General features: G+C 40.3%; 1 protein-coding gene across 1 annotated transcript in view; it reads left to right on the top strand.

Moving 5' to 3' along the window:
* Positions 1-18,145, top strand: part of MALRD1 (MAM and LDL receptor class A domain containing 1) — a 787,803-nt gene extending 769,658 nt beyond the window's left edge. Inside the window, 3 exon segments of the mRNA XM_030202038.1 lie at positions 2,653-2,728; positions 9,631-9,696; positions 17,741-18,145. Of these exon segments, the coding sequence (XP_030057898.1) occupies positions 2,653-2,728; positions 9,631-9,696; positions 17,741-17,806 (208 nt within the window). The 3' untranslated portion in view covers positions 17,807-18,145.
* The last annotated feature ends 5,316 nt before the right edge of the window (positions 18,146-23,461 follow it).

Here is a 23,461-nt window from a genome sequence, read left to right as displayed (position 1 = left end):
ACGAATAACTCCAAGACATTTATTCGTGGGAGGGGCCAGGATTCGTACTGCACCGGTCCACCTCACATGCCAGGACACCAACCGGGCACCCTAGGGGGCACTTTTACAAAAAAAAAAAAAAAAGGTAAAACAGCTCCCAGGTGCATAGCACCCTTCCCTTGGGTGTTGAGCCCCCAAAATCCCCCTCAAAACCCACTGCCCACAAGTCTACACCATTACTATAGCCCTAAGGGGTGAAGGGGGGCACCTACACATGGGTACAGTGGGTTTGGGGGGCGGTTTGGAGGGCTCCCATTTACCAGCATAAGTGTAACAGGTGGGGGGGGGGATGAGCCTGGGTCCACCTGCCTGAAGTCCACTGCTCCAGTGACCTGCATACTGCTGCCAGGGAGGTGGGTATGACATTTGAGGGTGAAAATAAAAAGTTGTGAAACGGCATATTTTGTGGTGGGAGGGGGTTCGTGACCACTGGGGGAGTCAGGGGAGGTCATCCCCGATTCCCTCCAGTGGTCATCTGGTCATTTAGGGCACTTTTTGGGGCCTTATTCGTAGAAAAACAGGGTCCAGGAAAAGTGCCCTAAATTCTCGCTAAAAACGCATATTTTTTTTCCATTATCGGCGAAAGGCGCCCATCTCTGATCGGCAGATAACCACGCCCCAGTCCCGCCTTCACCACGCCTTTGACACGCCCCCATCAACGTTGTCCGCATCCGCGACGGAGTGCAGTTGAAAACGTCCAAATTCGGCTTTTGATTATACCGCTTTATTAGTTTTTGGGAGATAAACGTCTATCTCCCGATTTGGGTCACAATATAGGCGTTTTTCTCTTTCGATTATAAGCAGGATAGTCATTTATACCAATGAAAATGTGGTGGAAATGCCCATGCCTAAATTCACATGCAGAGCACCATTATTCTGTAATTGCATGTGTAACTCAAAACCATGGCTCTGTTCCACCCCAAAATGTCCATGACCCTCCCATTTCTGTGCCCCCTTTTTTGAACAACGTGCTTTGGTCCCAATTAAATCTAATTAGTACTGATAATTGTATGTTAAAAAGCCAATTATTGGCACTTATTGGCTCATTATTCTATTAAATTATGCATGCAAATTGGGAACGTCTATAAATTTGTGTGTGCAATTTTCAGTGACCTTTATAGAATCAGGGTGAAATGACAAATTTTCCATTGTTTGTGTCCATGGTCACGTGCTAATTTTGCACAGCCATTAAAAAAATAAACAGTTACTGCCACTCATTTTGAAAACGGTAAGGACTGACACAATATTTCTGTGCTAACTGGTTAGCACGCTTTAATGTGAATGCACTGTTTAGTGAAGGAACATCCATTCTCCACCTTCTGACGTACCCGGGTCAGCGCACTCTAATCTGACATCTACCACGAGATGCCCGAGCATGCCCCACAGTATGGCATTTTAAACTGTGTTAGGCACATGTTAGTGCTTAACGCATCATAGTAATAAAGATGCTAAAGGTAGACCAGCCCAGAGATTGGATGCTGCATGCTGCTTTGTGAAGAGACTAGAATTTGATTCCCAGCTCGGACCTTCACTCACCAGAACATGTTGCATTCATATCTACTGGTCAGCGACTGTCCCTGCAATTATGGTTTACTGGGACTTGCTAAACCACTCTAACTAGCAAGCAGAGCATAGCGGTGTATAGACTAAACAGATTTAGAAGGAGGAGAAGAAAAAAAGAAAGGAACTACAAATTAAAATAGGACTGTAAACAATGCACACAGGAAAAGGTGAGAGGGAGAGGAACAGGAAAAAAAAGGCAATGTGTAGGGAAGAAGTCTAAGTTTCATTTGGTGGTCCAGTCAGTCTGCACCACCGTAAGACCGTTCTTAGGATATGTTCAATAGTAGACAATACCCCTGAATAGTTGTGAATGAGGATTCATCATGCCCATCACTAATATCAGCTGGGCTTGAAACCTAAAGGAGCAGCAGGAACTCACTAGACAAAAACAATAAAATGACAAGAACTGAATGGGCATAAAATACACTATGGAGATAATTTTATAAAGTATGTTTTGCATTTCTGTGGCCAGATATGTAATAGACATTTTATATAATAATAATAACTGGTTTAAAAGCATGACCTTTGTCAAGAAGGTGTGCACTTTTTTTGATGGGCAGAGCTAGGGTAGAGGTTACAAGTATGTGCATTGATTATAATATACTTTCATTAATGTGCATGTTTGTGAAATTTACACAGGAACATTTTCACCTGCTCTCAAGCAGGTGTACATGACTGTACCTGTGTTCAAACCCTGACTTTTGCTGTTTATGTATTTTTATAAAATAACACCTACATAGGCACCTACTTGGCCTCTAACCTAGGTACCCAGTTATAAAATTACCCTCTTACAGTAGAGGTTGTTCTTCCAGATCATTGTTGAGACACACAAAAGCTGACAGCAACTCACACTGTTACCTCCTGTGATAGGCAATATCTATTTTGTGGATTAAAGAACTTTGCCATCTTTAACTGTCAATCCTGACATATTTTACAAACTTCTGAGTTTAATAAGTAAAGAAATACATGTGGATTATTTTTTTTAACTACACCAAAGAGAAAATAATTGCAGAATTGACTTCTCTGCCTGTGCTGCTCTGTGTTTTTCAGGAAATCAAGAGAAGCACTTCCTAGTGGATTTGTCAATCCATTGTATGATGAACAGAGCATGTGTAAGAAAACTGAGGTAGGCCTGATCCTGAATTTTCATTATAGGCTCATAATGGAAAATGTGAATGCACTGTTTATCCAACCTATTGCTCCATCATAATGCATCCATTTCAGTCAATACACCTGTGCTTTTTATTCTTTCCTACCAACCAAGGGGTCCTTTTACAAAGACATGCTGAGAAATGGTTTACGGTAATGTAGGTGCGGGTTTTTGGGTGCGTGCTGATCCATTTTTTAGTGCGCCTGTAAAAAAGGCCTCTTTTTTTGCTGAAAATGGACGTGCGGCAAAAATCAAAATTGCTGAGCGTTCATTTTGGGTCTGAGACCTTACCACCCGCCATTGACCTAGTGGTAAAGAATCTGGGCGGTAATGACCTATGCACGTCAAATGCCACTTGGCGTGCGTTTGTTATGCGCACAAGAAAATAAAAAGTATTTTTCAGGTGCGCACCAAAATTGAAATTACACAAGGGCCACACAGTAACCGGGCGGTAACTCCAATTTGGCGTGTGTTTGGCACGCATAGGTGCCTACGTGTCTTAGTAAAAGGGCCCCAAAATTTGGAAAGTATTATACAAAAGGGTCAAAAATGTCTGTCTGGCTATCCATCTGTCTTTCTGTATGCCTGTGGACAAAATAACTCTCAGAAAATTAAATGGAATGAGATAGAACTTGGCATTTGGGAAAAACCAGTAGAAAGCACATATCAAGTTTGAAAATAGATCGGATTGGACCTGGGATCCAGAGAAATAAGTCTGCCAAAAAAAATAGTCAAATGCCTTTCAAATTGCTTTTCCCTGTTCTCTGTTCACCCATCCTCCCAAACTATGTCCTGCAGAAACTGCTACCTCACAAAAACTATCCCCAAAATGCCCTTCCACTCAGAAAAATTTCTACCACCCGAAAACAATCCCCTGGAACTGCCCTACCATCCTACATCCCAAAAAATGCCCCATCATCTTGAAAACTAGGTCACTGCCAAAAATTACCGTATTTTTCAGATTATAAGATGCACTTTTTCCCCCAAAATTTGGGAGGAAAATGTGGGTGCGTCTTATAGTTCGAATGTAGCGTACCTGCTCGCTGTGCGGGATGGCGGCGGTGGAGCGGGGTCACAGGAGGCATGAGCAGGGTCACCGCTGCAGGAAGCCGGTGGCGGCAGGAGTGGGGCGATGCTGCGGGCCCTGGGCTAGGAGGAGGGGATGTCCCGGCGGTGCGAAACAAGGGAGGCAGAAGCGGAGTCCCCGCTGAAACATACTATAGTGCTAGGGAGGAGGGTACAGGTGGTGCAGGCACGTTAGGAGAAGAAAGCCTGCGGCACCCGTACGTGCCTCCATCACGTGACTGGTGTGTCCTCCATTAACATTAACATAGGCAAATTCCACTGTAGAGCCACACAGGTTGTGCAAAACTGCTGTCCCCATACAACAGTGTTGCACAACCTGTGGTCCTCCAGCAGATTTTCACCATAACAGTGCATCAGCAGCAGATCTCCCCCATAACAGTGCATCAGCAGTAGATCTCCCCATAACAGTGTATCATCCACTGATGTTCTCAGCTACAGTGCCCCCATAACTATGAAGGACACAGTGCTGATAGTTTTGTCATTACTGTATTTTGTTGCAGAAAGATACAATAGCATACCGTAGTCTGCTGCTGAATCTACCGTAATTGTGGAAAGATGTCAAAGCAGAAAAGGATTTCATATAAAATCCCTTTTAAACTGGAGGTAGTGAAGTACGCCAAAGAACATGATAACAGAGCAGCGGAGAGACACTTTGGGCCACCTCCAACCAAAAAAATAAGGGAATGGAGGAAACAGGAGGATCAGCTGCAAAAAACGGACAAAACAAAACAATGTTTTCGTGGGCATGCTGCAAAATGGCCACAGTTAGAAGTGGCTATGAAAGAGTGGATCACATGTCACAGGAACTATGGCTTTTCAGTATCTATAAAAATGATCATATATGAAGCCAAACATCTTGCTACAGAGAAAGGCATTGAGGACTTCACTGGATCACCATCATGGTGCCACAGATTTATAAAAAGATGTGGCCTTGCTATGCGCACCAAATGAGGTTTGCACAAAAAAATGCCTATAGAATATGAATCCAAGATTGTGTCTTTTCACAAATTTGTACTGGATGCAAAAAAATTAAAATGGATTAGAAATAAGCCAGATTGGGAACATGGATGAAGTCTCGTTAACCTTTGATGTTCCATCAAACAAGACTGTTGATGTGAAAGGTGGCAAAACCATAACCGTGAAAACCTCAGGGCATGAGAAAACCCATTACAAGGTTGTGTTGTCCTGCTGTGCAGATGGCACCAAACTACCACCAATGCTGATTTTCAAGAGAAAAAACATGCTAAAAGAGGCAATCCCAAGAGGAGTCATTGTTCATGTTCATGACCAAGGATGGATGGATGAAAATGGCATGAAGATATGGATAGAAAAAGTGTGGTCCAAACGTCCTGGAGGGCTTCTGAAAAAACCTGCTCTATTAGTGCTTGACCAGTTTAGGACACATATCACTGAAGCCACAAAAAAGAGATTTAAAGAAGAGAAAACCCATCTAGCCGTAATTCCTGGGGGGCTTACCAGCCAGTTGCCACCTTTGGACGTTTCCATCAACAAGCCATTTAAAGTTTTCATAAGAGAAGAGTGGAATAAATGGATGGATGCTGGAAATCATGATCTGACACCAACTGGACGAATGAAGAGGCCCACTTTCACCCAAGTTTGTCAGTGGGTGAAAACCTCATGGCAGTCAGTTAAGTATGAAACCGTTGTGATGTCCTTCAAAAAATGTGGTATCTGTAATGCCTTAAACGGCTCTGAAGATGACATCCTCTATGAAAAGAGTGAAGACAGTGATACTAGTGATTCTGAGGAACTGAGCTTCATAAATGTGGACAGTAGTGACGAGGAGTTCTTGGGGTTCCCTGATGATTAGAGGAGTTTCTGTACTTAAAGCTTAAAGTCAGTAATAATGGTTGTTAATGCTGCTGTTGAGTTCTGTTTACATTTACCTTGGTTAAATATTATGTTATTTATGTTATTAAATATTTTGCCACACTTTTTGCTTCAAAATGTTTTTCCTATTTTCCTCCTATAAAACCTAGGTGCGTCTTATGGTCCGGTGCGTCTTATAGTCCGAAAAATACGGTACCTGTTAAAACTTCCCCAGCATCTCGCATACTATCCCCCCCTAAAAACCACCCCAACAACTGCCCATCCAATCTGCAAATTGCCCCGTGCTCAAAATGTATCCCCCACAAATTCCTCATTATCCTGAAAACTGTTCCTACTCTGAAAAATGTGCCTTTTACCCCTACAATTGCCCCACCCTCCAAAATCTACCCCCACAATTGGCTAGCATCCTATGAACTACTGCTCTTCCAAAAACTACTTCATGTAACTGCACCAGCATCCCACAAACTACCCTATCTCCAAAATCTATCACTCGCACAAACAACTACATTACCCCTTGCAAACTACCTCCTCCCTCCACAATTGCTCTGCTCCCCGCAAATTGCCCCACTACCCCAGATACCCCCACAGACACAAAAGTTACATACCACAAACAGAACATACAACAAAGATACACACATTTATTCACTTGCATACACAAACACATTCATGCCACATGAAAACACACATACACAAACTCATTCACCACACACACAAATCCCTCACACCACAGGGATTATTAATAATTCCCCATTTAATAATTCCCCAGCTGTGATGGTCTACATTTTATGCATTTTAAGTTATTAAGGTATATATTTTTATTTGTTGTTACTTCTAATTTGAAACTTTTTGTTTAAATTCTACTATGAGAAATTGCAGAATGATCATGGGAGGCTAGAAGACTAGCCATCCAATTGACAGTTGAAATTTAATGTGGACAAGTACAAAGTGATGCACATTGGGAAGAATAACCCAAATTATAGCTACATAATGCTAGGTTCCATATTAGAAGTGACAGGTGATTTGACCGGGTAGGAGACTTTACTGCATGGTTAAATTGCTTTGAATATTGACTAATCTATCTGCAGAGAAGAAGTGACATCACTGCCCAAGATGGATTTGTAATATCCCATGATAAGGTTATTACTAAGATAGCAGTGATAGATTTTTCCAGAGGCCCTAGGGGAGGGAGGACCCTGCCAGTGGGCTGGAGAGAGGGAGTTGGAGGCCTGCCCAGGGAGGGGTTGGCTGAGAAGTTGCAGAGATAAAGTGAATCATTGTGGTGAGTCACAGCAGGGGTGGAGTTGGAAAATAATAAAGGGGATTGAGGTAAGATATAGGAGGTCTTTGATTGTCTGTACCCCCACCAGGACCCTTGGAAGCACTGGGGGATTCTGGAGTGCCTTTGTATCGCTCCATGGTGCGACCGCACCTCGAATATTGTGTTCAATTCTGGCTGCAGCATCTCAGAAAAGATATTTTGGAATTAGAAAAGGTGCAGAGAAGGGCGACGAAAATGATAAAGGGGATGGGACGACTTCCTTATGAGGAAAGACTAAAGCGGCTAGGGCTCTTCAGCTTGGAGAAAAGGTGGCTGAGGGGAGATATGATAGAGTTCTATAAAATAATGAGTGGAGTGGAAAGGGTAGATGTGAACCGTCTGTTTACACTTTCCAAAAATACTAGGACTAGGGGGCATGCGATGAAGCTAGAACGAATCATAGAAAAGTTTTCTTCACTTAACGTGTAATTGGGCTCTGGAATTCGTTGCCAGAGAATGTGGCAGGGTCGGTTAGCTTAGCGGAGTTTTAAAAAGGTTTGGACGGCTTCCTGATGGAAAAGTCCATAGACCATTATTAAATGGACTTGGAAAAATCCACTATTTCTGGGATAAGCAGTATAAAATGTTCTGTACTTTTTTGGGATCTTACCAGGTATTTGTGACCTGGATTGGCCACTGTTGGAAACAGGTTGCTGGGCTTGATGGACCTTTGGTCTTTCCCAGTTTGGCAATACTTATGTACTTATGAGTGTATGAGATAACTGCAGGCTGAATATATGTAGTTGCTACCCATCTAAGCAGCAACTAGAAAGGAGTCAGAGCTTCAGGTGGATAAGAGTCCAGCCTGGAAGCGATACCAGGACAGGGGAAGCCTGTCCAATGCCAGAGTGCAGCCCAGCGAGGAGCACTGATGGAAGGAAGACAGCCTAAAGGGTCTGTGCCTGAAATCAGATGCAGGAGAAGCAGCTTTGGGGTTATTGCTGGCACAACAGGAGGGGTAGAAAACAGGAGTTTGTGTAAATATGTACAGTAGTGGAACCTTGAAAGAGTGAGGAAGAGTGGCTAAGGTCATCCTAAACGATCTCTGAACAGTGTGTATAAAGAGTTCTGAAATGTTTAACTGACAGTTGCAAAAAGTTCCATTAAGGTTATCTTGCATTGAATAAAACTCCTGGAGTGCAGAGTGGTTTTTGATGTAAGAGAGAGATCGTTTGCTCTTAGACTGAGAAAAGGATCACTATTGAGGCTCTCTCAAGCTCCCAACACCCTGGCTGTCTATTCTAGACCATTGACCCACTCCTAAGCTCGACTGCAGGCGAACTGGGACTTGAGTGCAATGTGTGTGTGATCCCCTGTGGCACCGCAATCGAAGAGAAAAAGTGTGTGATTTATCCCTGTGACCCAGGCTGAGGTTTTGGACATGAAATAATCACGGCGAGATCCGAGTTACAGATGGATAGGACTTGGAATCTCATAGACTAGAGCAAAATTCCACCTATATCCTGTGTCATGAGTAGTGGTCAGAGGTGGTTGTGATTTGTGTGGGTGTCCTTTTATGGCTGTGATAAAGAAGAGACAAGATTTGAAAATGTACTTTGCATCAGCAGAGAAGATGTGGAAGCAACAGCTACAGCAGAGGTGTGCTGGAAGAGACGGCAGTGGTGCAAGAACATTATCATTATTGGCTATATTAAGATAGGTCATTTTACCACAATTCATGTATTTTAACACAGGTCCCATTTTATGAAATGAGGCCTAGTTATTTATAACCTGGGTAAACAATAGAATAACTTGTCTTAATAGTAGCCCATGTTGAACTCTCCCCCCCCCCCCCCCCCCCCCCCCCCCCCACATATATCTCTATTCTACAGTTTTCAGAAATCTTACAATTATATCTACGTTAGTAGTTACATGCATTTTTTGGAAGAGAATTCAAGTTAAAAGTCTTCATTTATTTACTAATGGATAGAAAATGAGATTGTGCTCGCAGGAAAGATATTCCCAGACTTACAGAGCTTCAGATAGCTTTATTGGCATGACTTTTTTAAGATGTGTTGCCAAAGTAATACATTTAGCTAGTGTTCTTTATTAATAACCACCCTCCATGCCCACCCCAAGCCCTGACTCAGATTGCACATGTAAATAAATGCTTCCCTCATTAGTTGGGTACCTTAAGAATATGACATTGAAATGTGACTGTGTTTACTTTTATGGAAAAGGCAAACAAACAGCTGAGGGGCAGGGAATTCTGCCAATCTGAAGAGAGAGATGCAATAAGCCTGGCTAGACCTGTGGGAGATAAGTTATAGCTGTTGGCCCAGGGAAGTCTATGGAAAGTGCAGGCTCTACATGACTCTCTTCCTACAAATATGAGAGATATGCTGTAAATTTGTCTTCAAGACAAACAACATATGACATCTAAAGAAGAGATCTGTGTGATCTTATAAGTTCTTGCACTAGAACACTTCACTGTTGGTTTCTTAATAGGCATTATAACCTGCAAAGCTTCCAAGCAAAATATAACAAATAAGTTGTATCGTTGTTTAATTACAGGGAGATGTATTCAATTAAATGTGTATAGCTGATTATCTTAATCATAGCACTATATCACTTTACAGTTTTCATATAACTTTAATGTATTTGTTTTGACTTTTTATTTCAGCCTGATGTGGATTCTGACTCCTCTGGTGTTAATATCAGTGTTTCTCCATGGCAAACCTACCAGGAGGTATGCTCAAGATCATATCCTTTCAAACAACAAAAAGATGACATATATAAAAGAAGCAATACTAGCTACATTCTTGCAAAATGTTATATAGGCCCAATATTCAAACTATGGGCGGAAGCCCACATACTGTAGGTGCTGCCTCCTGGTATTAATTTAATTCAGTTCTGGAATTTATAATCTGCTTAATCATCAAGTTCAAGGCAGAGAACAATCACACACTATAAGCAGGTACTTTCTCCATCTCTGGTTTTTGTACCTGAGGCAATGGAGGGTTAAATGATTTACCCAAGGTCACAAAGATCTGTCCCTCCAATTATAGTTTACGGTGATGGGATCAAAGGCCACTGCATTAAAACATTAGGCCACTGTTCGGCTAGCAATGCTAGACTGCTTCTGATGACTGGCATTGAATATCAGGGGGGGGGGGGGGGGGTTGCCTAGCTCAAACGTAGGGGGTCTTTTACTTAGGCATGCTGATGTTTTTGGTGCACGTTAAAAACAGGCACGCACTAAATGCTAAAGATGCTCATAGGAATACATAGGTGTCTTTAGCGTTTAGCGCACAAGACCCCCTTAACCTGCTAAGTGAATATTCAGCACTGGACAGTTAATATTATAGCGACCAAAGCTAGGACTGCTATTTATGCGGTTTGATTTGTCCACTAAACTTAGGTGGCCAGCACTTGAATATTCATGGATAGCCAGATATATCACTTGATACAGCTAGTTAGATGCTATGTGCTAACCGTGAGCAGAGATAACTGGCTGTATTGTAACCTGCTTAGATCTAATAAGGTACAAGCATGCTATAAATCCTAATGTAATGTAATTTTTAACACAGCCGTGAAAAAGGTTATTTTCTATTTTTTTTTTTATAATATGGGAATGTGCTAATGTTAGCATTAGTGTGTGGCCACTAAAAATATTATCGCAAGAGCACTTACTGCCACCTATTTATGAGGCAATATGGGCTCCCATATTAACTGTACACTAACAGTTAATATGTGGTGTTATAGATGTGCTAACTGGTTAGCACAGAAACTCCCACTGTCCACCCCCTGCCACACCCCTCAAAAATAAAAAAAAAATTAAAAAATAGTGTATGCATACTATGCATTAAGTGGGAAATGACTGCAGGAGCATTTTCTATTTTTTAAAGGCTGCCCTATTATATTGAACTTCTTACATTATGATTATAGATCCCTTTTATGAAGCTGCATCAAAAGGGGGCCTGCACTGGCATCAGCACATGTTTTTGATGCATGCCGAGGCCCCCTTTTACCACAGCGGGTAAAAGGCATGTCTTCCTTTTTTTCAGAAATGGCCATGTAGCAAGTGAAGCACTAGGTGCATGGCCATTTCGGGGGGGGGGGGGGAGCCCTTACCACCACCCATTGAGGTGATGGTAAGGGCTCCCATGCCAACACGGCATTAACCAGGCAGTATATGGCACTGCCTGATTACCGCCGAGTACATTTTTGTAGCGCTAGATGTGATGCCTGCTGGGGGTAGCAACTACCGCTGGGCTGCTGCGGTAGCCTAGCAGTACTTCCCTTTTAGCAAGTGGTAAGCCTATGCTGGGCTTACCACCACTTTCTAAAAGGGGCCCTATGTGAATTATATCATTTAATATTATGTAGACTAACTTTCTATACATTATGATTTTACTAACTATTACTTTTAGAAATAAATATTCAGCCAGTGGCAGTGAGTGATTTTTTTGCCTCAATATTCAATGCTGGGCTACGTCCAAGCACTGGAATTGAATATTCAGGAATGTGTGGACAGATGGAACTTATCTGGTTAAGGATCAATAAGGACATATGAAATTGATGATCTGCTGTTAGTGATCTGTAACCTGTCTTTAAAATCATCCATAGTACCTGAAGATTGGAGTATGGTCAATGTAAAGTCAATTTTTAAAAAGAGTTCCAGGGTGATCCAAGAAATTACAGACCGGAATGCCTGAGTTCAATGCTGGGCAAAATAGTGGAAACTATTATAAAGAATAAAATTATGGAACACATATACAAAAATGGTATAATGGGACAGAGTCAGTATGGGTTCAGCCAAGGGAAATCTTGCCTCACCAATTTGCTTCATTTCTTTGAAGGTATGAATAAACATGTGGTTAATGGTGAGCCAGTTGAAGTAGTATATCTAGATTTTCAGAAAGCTTATGACAAACTTCTTCATGAGAGACTCCTGAGAAAATTAAAAAGTCATGGGATAGGATGTAGTGTCCTTTGTGGATTAGGAATTGGTTATTGGATAGAAAACAGAGGGTAGGGTTAAATGGCCATTTTTTTCTTATTGGAGGAGGGGAATAGTGGAGTGCCACAGGGATCTGTACTGGGACCGGTGCTATTTAACATATTTATAAATTATCTGGAAATCAGAATGACGAGTGAAATAATTAAATTGGCAGAAAACACAAAGCTTTTCAAAGTTGTCAAAACACATGTGGATTGTGAAAAATTACAGACCTTAGGAAACTGGCAGACTAGGCATCCAAATGACAAATGAAATTTAATGTGGACAAATGCAAAGTGATGCACATTGGAAAGAATAATCTGAATCATAGATATCTGATGCTAGGGTCTACCTTAGAAGTCAGCACTCCAGAAAAAGATCTAGGTGTCATTGTAGATAATATGCTAATATCTTCTGCTCAGTGTGCAGTGGCAGCCAAAAAATACCAACAGGATGCTAGGAATTATTAGGAAAGGGAAATAGGACCAAGAATATTATAATGTACATAAGTACATAAGTAATGCACACTGGGAAAAGACCAAGGGTCCATCAAGCCCAGCATCCTGTCCACGACAGCGGCCAATCCAGGCCAAGGGCACCTGGCAAGCTTCCCAAACGTACAAACATTCTATACGTTATTCCAGGAATTGTGGATTTTTCCCAAGTCCATTTAGTAGTGGTTTATGGACTTGTCCTTTAGGAAACCGTCTAACGCCCTTTTAAACTCTACCAAGCTAACCGCCTTCACCACGTTCTCCGGCAACGAATTCCAGAGTTTAATTACGCGTTGGGTGAAGAAAACATTTCTCCGATTTGTTTTAAATTTACTACACTGTAGTTTCATCGCATGCCCCCTAGTCTTAGTATTTTTGGAAAGCGTGAACAGACGCTTCACATCCACCTGTTCCACTCCACTCATTATTTTATATACCTCTATTATGTCTCCCCTCAGCCGTCTCTTCTCCAAGCTGAAAAGCCCTAACCTCCTTAGTATTTCTTCATAGGGAAGTCATCCCACCCCCGCTATCATTTTAGTCGCCCTTCACTGCACCTTTTCCAATTCCATTATATCTTTCTTGAGATGCGGCGACCAGAACTGAACACAATAATCAAGGTGCGGTCGCACCATGGAGCTATATAATGGCATTATAACATCCTCACACCTGTTTTCCATACCTTTCTTAATAATACCCAACATTCTATTTGCTTTCCGAGCCGCAGCAGCACACTGAGCAGAAGGTTTCAGTGTATTATCGATGACGACACCCAGATCCCTTTCTTGGTCCGTAACTCCTAACGTGGAACCTTGCATAATGTCTCTGTATTGCTCCATGGTGTGACCTTGCCTTTAGCTCTATGTTCAATTCTGGTCATCATATCTCAAAAAAGTTATAGTAGAATTAGAAAAGGTTCAAAGAAGAGCAACCAAAATGATAAAGGGTATGGAACTCCTCCCATATGAAGAAAGACTAAAGAGTTTAGGGCTCTTCAGCTTAGAAAAGAGATGGTTGAGGAGAGATATGATTGAGGTCCATAAAATCCTGAATGGTGTAGAATGGGTAAAAGTGAATCAATTTTTCACTCTTTCAAATAGTTCAAAGACCAGGGGACACTCAATGAAATTACATGAAAATGCTTTTAAAACAAATAGGAGGAAATATTTTTTCACTTAAAGAATAGTTAAGCTCTGGAACTCACTGCCTGAGGATGCAGTAACAGTGGTTATCCTATCTGGGTTTAAAAAAGGATTGGACAAGTTCCTGGAGGCAAAGTCCATAGTCTATTTTTGAGATTGATATGGAGAAGCCATTGCTTGCCCTGAAATTATTAACATGGAATGTTGCTACTAATAGGGTTTCTGCCAGGTACTTGTGACGTGGATTTCCACTGTTGGAGGCAGGATACTGGGCTAGATGGACCATTGGTCTGACCCAGTATGACAACATAAGAATAAAAACATAAGAATAGCCATACTGGGACAGACCAAAGGGCCATCAAGCTCCATATACTGTTTCCAACAGTGGCCAATCCACGTCACTGGCAAAAACAGATTTTATATTCTTTTCTTTTCTATTCTATTGTGTGATTTATATTCCGCTATTTTGATAATTCAAAGCATATTACAAAATGGTAAACAATCTCAGTTGGAAGGAATTACATAAAAATAGAACAACAAATTCAATACATTATTAATATTAAAATCATTAGTGTATGATGCTTATTAAGAAGAAAATAAGTAGGTTTTAAGAGTTTTTCCACATAAAAAATAGGATGTGATTAGTCAATTCTCAACTAGCAAGTGTAGTTCCACATTCTTGCACCTTGAAATAAAAAAGAACTTTCCCATAGTACTTTCAAGTTCATCCCCTTAACTGAGGGAAGATCAAGCAATAGTGCCTTTCAGCTTCTCAAGCCAATTATAATCCACCTATCATATCTGAATTTAATCCATAAGAGCATTTATAGATCAAACAGGCAACTTTAAAATAAATACGGTATTCAATTTTTAACCAATACAACTCATTTAAGAATGGACTAACCTCACTATATTTATTCATTTTAAAAATCAATCTAGGAGAGGTATTTTGCAAGAGCTGTAGTCTCTTCTGCTGTTGTTTGTTAATAGAGAAGTATAACAAGTTACAGTAGTCTAAAAATGGTAGTAAGTCTGCGTGAACAATAATCGAGAAACTAACCGGATTTAGCATAGTTCTAGTCTCACTCAACTTCCATAAGGTAAGAGATAACTTTTTCACGAAAATATTAATTTGATGTTTCTAGAAATATGCAGTGGATTTTACCAAGTCTATCTTAATAATGGCTTATGGACTTTTCTTTTAGGAAATTATCCAAACCTTCTTTAAACCCTGCTAAGCAACTGCTTTTACCACATTCTCTGGCAACAAATTCTAGAGTTTAATTGTACATTAAGTGAAGAAATATTTTCTCCAATTTGTTTTAAATTTACTACTTAGTAGCTTCATTGTGTTTCTAGTCCTAGAATTTTTGGAAACAGTAAACAATCGATTGATTCAGCCCTTAAACAGATAATTGAAGCCAAGCAGAGATAGAACTATGTTTTATATGGTTTGATTAGTCTAGTTACCTTTTCCAGTGCTGACTATTGGCACTTAACTACATAAGTGCTGACTCTGCCCCCAGACCGCCCACAAGATAACCGGTTTTAGCTTAGGTGGTTAGAAGGGATGTTGAGCAGCACTAAGTGCTGCTGAATATCCCCCGATAACCATGCAGCGGTGATTGAACTGGGCAGCCTGGTTAAATTGCTTTGAATATCAGCCCCTTAATCTATAATACAGAAAAAAATAACTATTCACAGAACAGTGAAGCAACTCTTAGCACTTGATTAGTGAAGTGCACTAAACATTTGGATTAGATTCAATAAATGGCACCTAAAGTTAGGCACTGGGATGCAGGGTGTTAAACATGAGTTCTATAATGGCAATTCCATGTAGAACTACCGTAATAGTATGTTAACTTAAGTCCTCATTTTCACTCTTAGCTTTAGGCGACAGAACTTATGCCAGCCAATGACGAATGTAAATGCACATGCCTAATTGCTTGCATGTAGGTATGTAAATGCAAATATTCTATAAAACCATGTCTTAATGCTGGACACACCCTTGATCCACCCATGCCCCTCCTCTAGCCACTCCCTTTGGAGTTGCTTGCTATAAAAATTAGGTGTGCAGTATATACAGTAGGGCTTGTTAAGGCCAATTATGGATAGTTATTGCCAATTAATCTAATTAGTGTATATACACATAACTGACCCTATTGTATAACTGTACGCCTAAATTTGAGCACCAGTTATAAAATTTGATGGTTGATGTGCAAATTAGTGTGCACTGTTAGACCATAAGGGCCCAATTCTATATATGACACCTAAAATTAATGTGTGCGAGGCAATTATGCCGAAGTGTATTCTAAATACTGCGCATAGATTTACATGCAGTATTTAGAATACACTTAGGCATAGTTAATGCGACTGAATCTACTTGCGTCCATTTACACTAACGAAAAACTGGTGTAAATCCCTGCACATAGATTTATGTGCACTGACCTATATTTTATAATAATGCGCATACGATTTGGAAAACCCATGAAACACCTATTTCCATGCCTCTAAGCAAGCCCCTTTTTGCCTGTGTGCATTAGAATTTAGGTGCAGTACATTACACAATACATATAGCAATATACGTGCATAATTTTTAATTTTTGCCAATTAGTGCTCGTTATTGCTTGTTAAGAGCTGTTACATCGATTAATCTACGCACATAGTTATAGAATACGCCTAGATTTACATATAGAATTGTGCATAACTCTACTCATGCTACATATCATTTGGGGGTAAGTGCAGCAACTCTTCCCATGCAATCATGACACCACATGCTAATTTATACATTAAGGAACAAATTCTATAAATGGTGCATAAAAAATTGACGCAGAAAAAAATGCGCTTAGCACTATTCTATAAACCTCTAAAGTCAGGCGTGGTTTATAGAATGTGCATAGCGCCTGTCTGTATGACTAAACTTTAGGCACGACCATTTATACCAACTAAAACTTGGTATAAATGCCCGTGCCTAATTTAGGCGCGGATCGAGCATATTCTGTACCAGTGTACCTGTGCCCCTCCCATGACCATGCCCCCTTCTGCGATCCTCTCATTATAATTTACACACACCACTTTACAGAATATGATTAGAAAGTTGTACATACAAATATTTTAATTAGTGCCAAATAGTTAATTGCTTGTTAGTAGCCAATTATCAGTACTGATTAGCTTGTTAAACAATTAAGTTGAATGTGCAAATTGACTGATTTGCACACACAACTTTAGTTGCCATTTATAGAAGCCAGGGGTAACTGCATGCTCTGTTCTGGGATGGGAACTTGGTGGGTTGTGGGTGGAGAATAATCATGGACTACATGTTGCAGTTAGCACATGTTTATTTATGCCTTCATAAAAAAGTAGCAGATGGGTGAGGCAGGATTTTCCTTGGCTGAATCTGTGCTGACTGTGTCCCATTAAACCATGTTTGGCTACGTGCGCAGTAATTTTGATCTCTATAATAGTTTCTATCATTTTGCCTGTGACTGACATTTCACCTGTGACTGGCATCTTGATATTCTGCCAGGTGCTTGCGACCTGGATTAGCCATGTCAGTAAGTGCAAAAATGTACTGCATTTTAGCAAGCAGATCCCAGTGTTAGTTGTGTGGTCTTGCTAGTTTTTATAAAATTTGGTTTAAGTTGTTTACTGTTTGTTTTGGCCTTGTGGTTATTTTGTCCTTTTTATATATTTTTATTTTTATGTGTTTTGTGTTTGTTAGGATTTGGGTTTGATTTTTGGGGGGTTGAAACTCAATGGGGCTCTTTTACCAAACAGTGGTAAAATGTGGCCTTAGAATGCCCTTATGTGAGTCTTTCCTGTGTGCTAAGGCCATTTTTATTGCTGGGGTAAAATGGACAATTTTTTTTAACTAATGGCCATGCACTCATTTTTCCATTAGCATGTAATCATTAGGGCGTGAGCTCCTACCTCCACCCATTATATAGCCAGTAAGGGCTTATGCACTAAGCAAGTGTTTATCAGTTAGTGTGCGGCAATGTAGCCAAGCAAACCAATCTGCACAGAACATGCCCACTATCCTCCCCCAGCGCTAACAAATACATTTTTTAGCATGTTTTCCCTTTCAGTACTATGTACAATTTTAAATACATAACAAAATACATTTTTAATTAAACATTTATTTATATTTTTCAGCATTCCTCCAGTAAAGGTACTGGTGTCTCATCTTTCTCAAATCCTTTGTATGGAATGACATCCTGAAACAGATAAAACATTTAGGATCAACTCATGTTCTGAAACTGAAACATGATTAATATCTATGCTGTATTGGTCACAAGATACTTTATGATAAAGAATCCTAGGTGCCAGTCATAGCCTGATCTAAGGGTGATTTCTAAGAAAGAAGAATCAAATTACTATTTTAATTAGCTGTGCTGGAAATGTAATACAACATTTTATTGATAATAGTATACAGGAAATCTATGCAAATGTGATGGTATGAGTGTTCATCTTATAACACAAACTGTGTACTATAACGTTATATATACATGAGACATGTGAAGCTATTCAAAGATTAGTATGCTAATTTAAAAAGTTACACATAATCAGTGTCAGGGTGTTGACTTGTTTAATATTTTGTTTTGACTTATGTTGTCAAGATTGTATTTGAGAAATAAACCTTCAAAGCATGGCAGATACACTATTTGAACCAAGGCATAACCTATCCTTTCATAGCTATTTTAATGTTTCTAAATATACAGTAAAATGTAGGCTATCAAAGCTTCCAAACAGGAATATAGGAGAAATAAAATGATTCTATAATTCCTTCATCTCAGCCATAAGACCAAAACTGAATGCAAGATAAACAAAGTTTCTTGAATTTGAAAGTCAAAACAAGGAAAATAAAAATGGAAACTCAGCAATCACCTGATACATAATAACTAGCATCATAGCATGTTTTTCTCTTCTGGGTTAGTGTACTGAACTCAATTGGCATTGTGAGCAGAACACCGGCATCCTGAGACAAACATTACTTTCAGATTTTCAAGTTGTTTATAAACAGTTTCTTCTGTAGGATTTTCTTCCATGAAGAGTAGTATTTGTTTGGCACATTTGTTTTATCCTCATCACTCCCAACATAACTGTTCTTAGCATCTGTCAATCTTACAATTCCATTCCTAGCCTTTCTCCTTCCCCCAATATATTTGAAAAAGTTCCTGTCATCGCTCTTCTTTACATCTTTAGCCATTTTTTCTTCTGCCTGTGCTTTTGCTAGCCATATTTCCCTCTTCACTCCTTTGAATATAATCCAGTAATCTTTTCCATGATCCTCTTGTTGCATTCTTTCTGTATTTCTCGAAAAGCAACCTCAATTGCCTTTATTTTTCCAGGAACTTGTTCGGAGAACCATATATGCTTCCTGTTTCTCTTCTTTTTGTTTACTTTCCTTGAATGAAGATCTGTTGCCATATTTTTTAGCATCTTTCAGCTTGGACCGCTGCCCTTCCACTTCTCTTGGACTTACCCATGCCATCAGCTCTTTCTTCAGGTATTCCCCCATTTTACCAAAATCAGTATGTCTGAAACCCAGTATTTTGAGTTTTGTGTATCTATACTCCACTTTTGCTCGTATATCAAACCAATCAGCTGCCAAAAAATAAACCATTTTTCAAGTTTTGTTAGATCTTTTCTCATGCTATCCACACCATCAGAGGTGTCTACCCTATTGCAAGTTTTGGTAACATCTGTAAAGAGTCAACTCTTACCAAAAAGCCCCTCCGCAATATCGCTTGCAGAAATGTTTTTAAAAACTTTACCAAGAACTGAGGTGATATGTGCTCCATTGAGGGCCCTTTCCTCACTGACATAGCCCTCAATTCCTATGCTTACTAAGCTAGAACGAGGTGGGAAAGGAGCAGTAGACATATATAGGCATCTGGCAGGTGAAATGGAACTTAGTCAGCTATTTGGCGATATTCTGTGAGAGATAGCTGGCTGACTCCCACTGAATATCACTGGTTTGTGCTTAGCGGATAGCCAGTTATATCGCGCGCTATGACTGGCTATCAGCCAATTTTTGGCACATCGTCAGCTAAGTTTGGCAGCCAAATCTGGCCACATCAGTAAGTGGAATATTTTTGGCCAGTTCATTCTTAACTGGCCAGTGCAGAATATTGGCTTGGCCGGTTAAGTTCAAACCGACCAAAAATAAATTGGATATTCAATGCAGGTCACCTGAAATGGTTTGGCATTAAATATCCAGGCTCACCGCTGACCATGGGAGGCAACCGGCTGCCTCCTGTGGTCTGAATATCAGCCCCACAAACTTTATGTGCAAGTTTATATTTCTATTTTCAATTATTCTAAAAGTCAGTCTGCTTAGAAAACTATATGCTAAAATTCAGGTAAAATTTGTTTTTGTTATGTATGTAATACAAAATTATATGTGTATGATAAAGCTTCACTCAAAACAAAGCAGAAGAATTTGTCTCCACACAATGCACAAAATAAACAGAATAGTGGAGATGACAACCAGCAACAGCAAAAAGTACTTGATGATGCTTTATTGCAATTGGTGCTGACTTGACATGGGCCGTGTTTCGGCTAAAGTGCCTGCATCAGCAGTCTGAAGCATCACAACATTTGATACACTAATAGTTTTAGTGTATGGCACATGATCACAATTAGCCACTAAGCCATAACATTATAGCTTCTATATATTAACATTTTCTGTAGAACAAATAGTATGAGGTCATGACAAAAAAAAAACCAGCATGTAGATGCACAGTCCTCTTTTCCTAATGGTTCAGCCTTTTGTTGCAAACCTATATGAAAATACATCTAGGAATAGTTGGCGATGTTGACAGCAGTAATGAGAAAGCGTCTGGACAATGGGTGGTGATGAAAGAATATATTTGCAGATCAGGAGAAACCAGACCCCCCCCCCCCTCCAAAACTGCCATGGGCTGGCATTAGAATACACATAAGCCTGTCCTGAAATGTCCAACCTATTCAAGCCAGGGAGGGTAATCTTCCATCCCAGAGTTATAAGGACACTAGAATTCAACCATTCTTCATGAAGAGCAGTCTGGACTATTGGGGCAGAAACAACATGAAGACAGTTTTTATATGATATTCTATTAATAAAGTTTGGTCTTTCCACTGATCCACTTTGTTGTTATACACTGTGTAGTACACAATTGGTGCACAATTGCCATTCATAAACTTTGGTTTATTGATATACTTCCTTATCTCAATAAATGTGGAATTACTTTGTTAATGCATTGCGTTGGTGTCTCTCCTTTCTTCTCATCTCTTCTCTCCCTCTCAGCCCTCACACTCTACTCCACAACTCGCAGAAGAAGCTCTGTTCTAATAACCCTATTTCCTTCATCTGTAATCCTCAATCAGTTCTGTAATTGAGACCTTGAAATAACCTGTAAGTTAGAAGGTTAGAACCTTGTCTGAGACAGAGTTAAATTTTTGTCCTGAGCATGCTCCAATTTTATATTTGATTGTGCTTTTATTGGTACTTTTATTTTTTTTTAAATGTATGTTTGAACCATTTTGTAATAACATATGGTTACTCTCTTGACAAACTGCATTTTAAATTGCTTATGAGCTACCACCAGCTATAATTTGGAATCAGCGGTTACAAATGTACATAAATAAATAAATAGTGTTTGGAACAGAATATTGCACACTAATGTATCTTCATATGCCCACTAGGGTGGCAAGTCTATGAATGGATGCCTCCATTTAGGCACACTGATGGGGGCAGTAGGAGTCTATTCTATTACAGAACCTAGTAGGTTTCATTATAGAATACTAGCATAACATGGTATAGATGTGACTAACAGGTAGATACATGCACGTACATAAAACATAGGGGTCCTTTTTCTAAGGTGTGCTGAAAATGGCCTGTGCTAGTGTAGGTGTGTTTTTTGGATGTGCACAGATCCATTTTGCAGCATGCCTGTATAAAAGGCCTTTTTTTGCCGAAAATGGACATGAGGCAAAATAAAAATTGGCGTGCATCCATTTTGGATCTGAGACCTTTATCGACAATTGACTTAGCGGTAAGGTCTCATGTGTTAACCGGGCAATAATCATCAATGCACGTACAGTGTCAATTACCACCCAGTTAGCACCACACATTGGAAAAGAAAAAATATTTTCAGATGCGCATATTGGATGCACATAAAAAATTGAATTACCGCCTGGGCCATGCGGTAGGTCCAAATTGGAATGCAGTGGACATGCGTAGGCGCCTACACGGCTTAGTAAAATGGCCCCATGGAGGGGCATAATCAAACGGGGTTGACCATCTCTAAGGGCGCCCATCTCTAAGGACGTCCTTGCAAAGGGGCGGGGAAACACGTATTATCGAAACAAGATGGGTGTCCATCTTTTGTTTTGATAATACAGTTGGGGACACCCAAATCTCAACATTTAGGTTGACCTTAGAGATGGTCGATCTAAATGTTGAGATGGTCGACCTTAGAGATGGTTGTCCCCGGTTTTCGGCGATAATGGAAACCGAGGACGCCCATCTCAAAAATGACCAAATCCAAGGCATTTGGTCATGGGAGGAGCCAGCATTCGTAGTGCACTGGTCCCCCTCACAAGCCAGTACACCAACCGGGCACCCTAGAGGGCACTGCAGTGGACTTCACAAATTGCTTCCAGGTGCATAGCTCCCTTACCTTCGGTGCTGAGCCCCCCAAACCCACTCCCCACAACTGTATACCACTACCATAGTCCTAAGGGGTGAAGGGGGCACCTACATGTGGGTACAGTGGGTTTCGGGTGGGTTTTGAAGGGCTCACATTTACCAGCACAAGTGTAACAGGTGAGGTGGGGGATGGGTGGGCCTGGGTCCGCCTGCCTGAAGTGCACTGCACCCACTAAAACTGCTCCAGGGACCTGCATACTACTCTGATGTAGCTGGATATGACATTTGAGGCTGGCAAAAAAAAAAAAAAATTTTACGGTGGGAGGGGGTTGGTGACCCCTGGGGGAGTAAAGGGAGGTCATCCCCAATTCCCTCTGGTGGTCATCTGGTCAGTTTGGGCACCTTTTTTTTTAATTTTCTTTTATTAATTTTAATATAATCACATAAAGATGACATTACATCACAATGCTTTGGAAATTCACAATATTCTATATAATACAGTAAACCTAATAATAAAAAGAAAAAATCAAAATAATTTGTCCACAATAAGTGGATCCAAGAACAGGAAATAAACCCACGTATCTAAATACATATCAGAAATAAACATTATATAATAAGTCACATTGACCAGAAGGAATTTAGGAACATACAGCCTAGACAGTACATTTAACTAGAAGTTACCATTTCAGGGGTATCCTTCACATTCTCTCTAGCAGTAATAAATTCTTGTAATCTTTTGGGAGAAGAAAAAAGGTAATTAACTCCATGCAAAGAAATCAAACACTTACAAGGAAATTTAACAAAAAAAGTTCCACCGAGTGAAAGAATTTTTGGTTTAAAAACCATCAACTCTTTCCTCCTAACTAAAGTTTCTTTCGCTAGATCTGGAAAGATCTGAATTTTAGCTCCCATAAAGATGGCATTCATTTTCCGGAAATAAGTAAGCAATACCAAGTTTTTATCCGACTCCAGTGCAAAAGTTACAAGCAATGTAGCTCGGTCTGTAATTTCAGACCTTTCAAGAAAATCAGTTAAGTTTGGGCACCTTTTTGAGGCTTGGTTGTAAAAAAAATGGATCAAGTAAAGTAGACCAAATGCTCGTCAGGGACACCATTCCTTTTTCCATTATCGGCCGAGGATGCCCATCTCCTAAGCATGCCCCAGTCCCGCCTTCGCTACGCCTCCGACACTCCCCTGTGAACTTTGGTCATCCTCGCGACGGACTGCATTTGAGAACGCCC

The sequence above is a fragment of the Microcaecilia unicolor genome, chromosome 1, assembly GCF_901765095.1.
Source record: "Microcaecilia unicolor chromosome 1, aMicUni1.1, whole genome shotgun sequence".
In the NCBI taxonomy this organism is placed as follows: Eukaryota; Metazoa; Chordata; class Amphibia; order Gymnophiona; family Siphonopidae; genus Microcaecilia; species Microcaecilia unicolor.
Note: the sequence above shows the minus strand (reverse complement) of the source record. Positions and strands in the feature narration are given on the sequence as shown.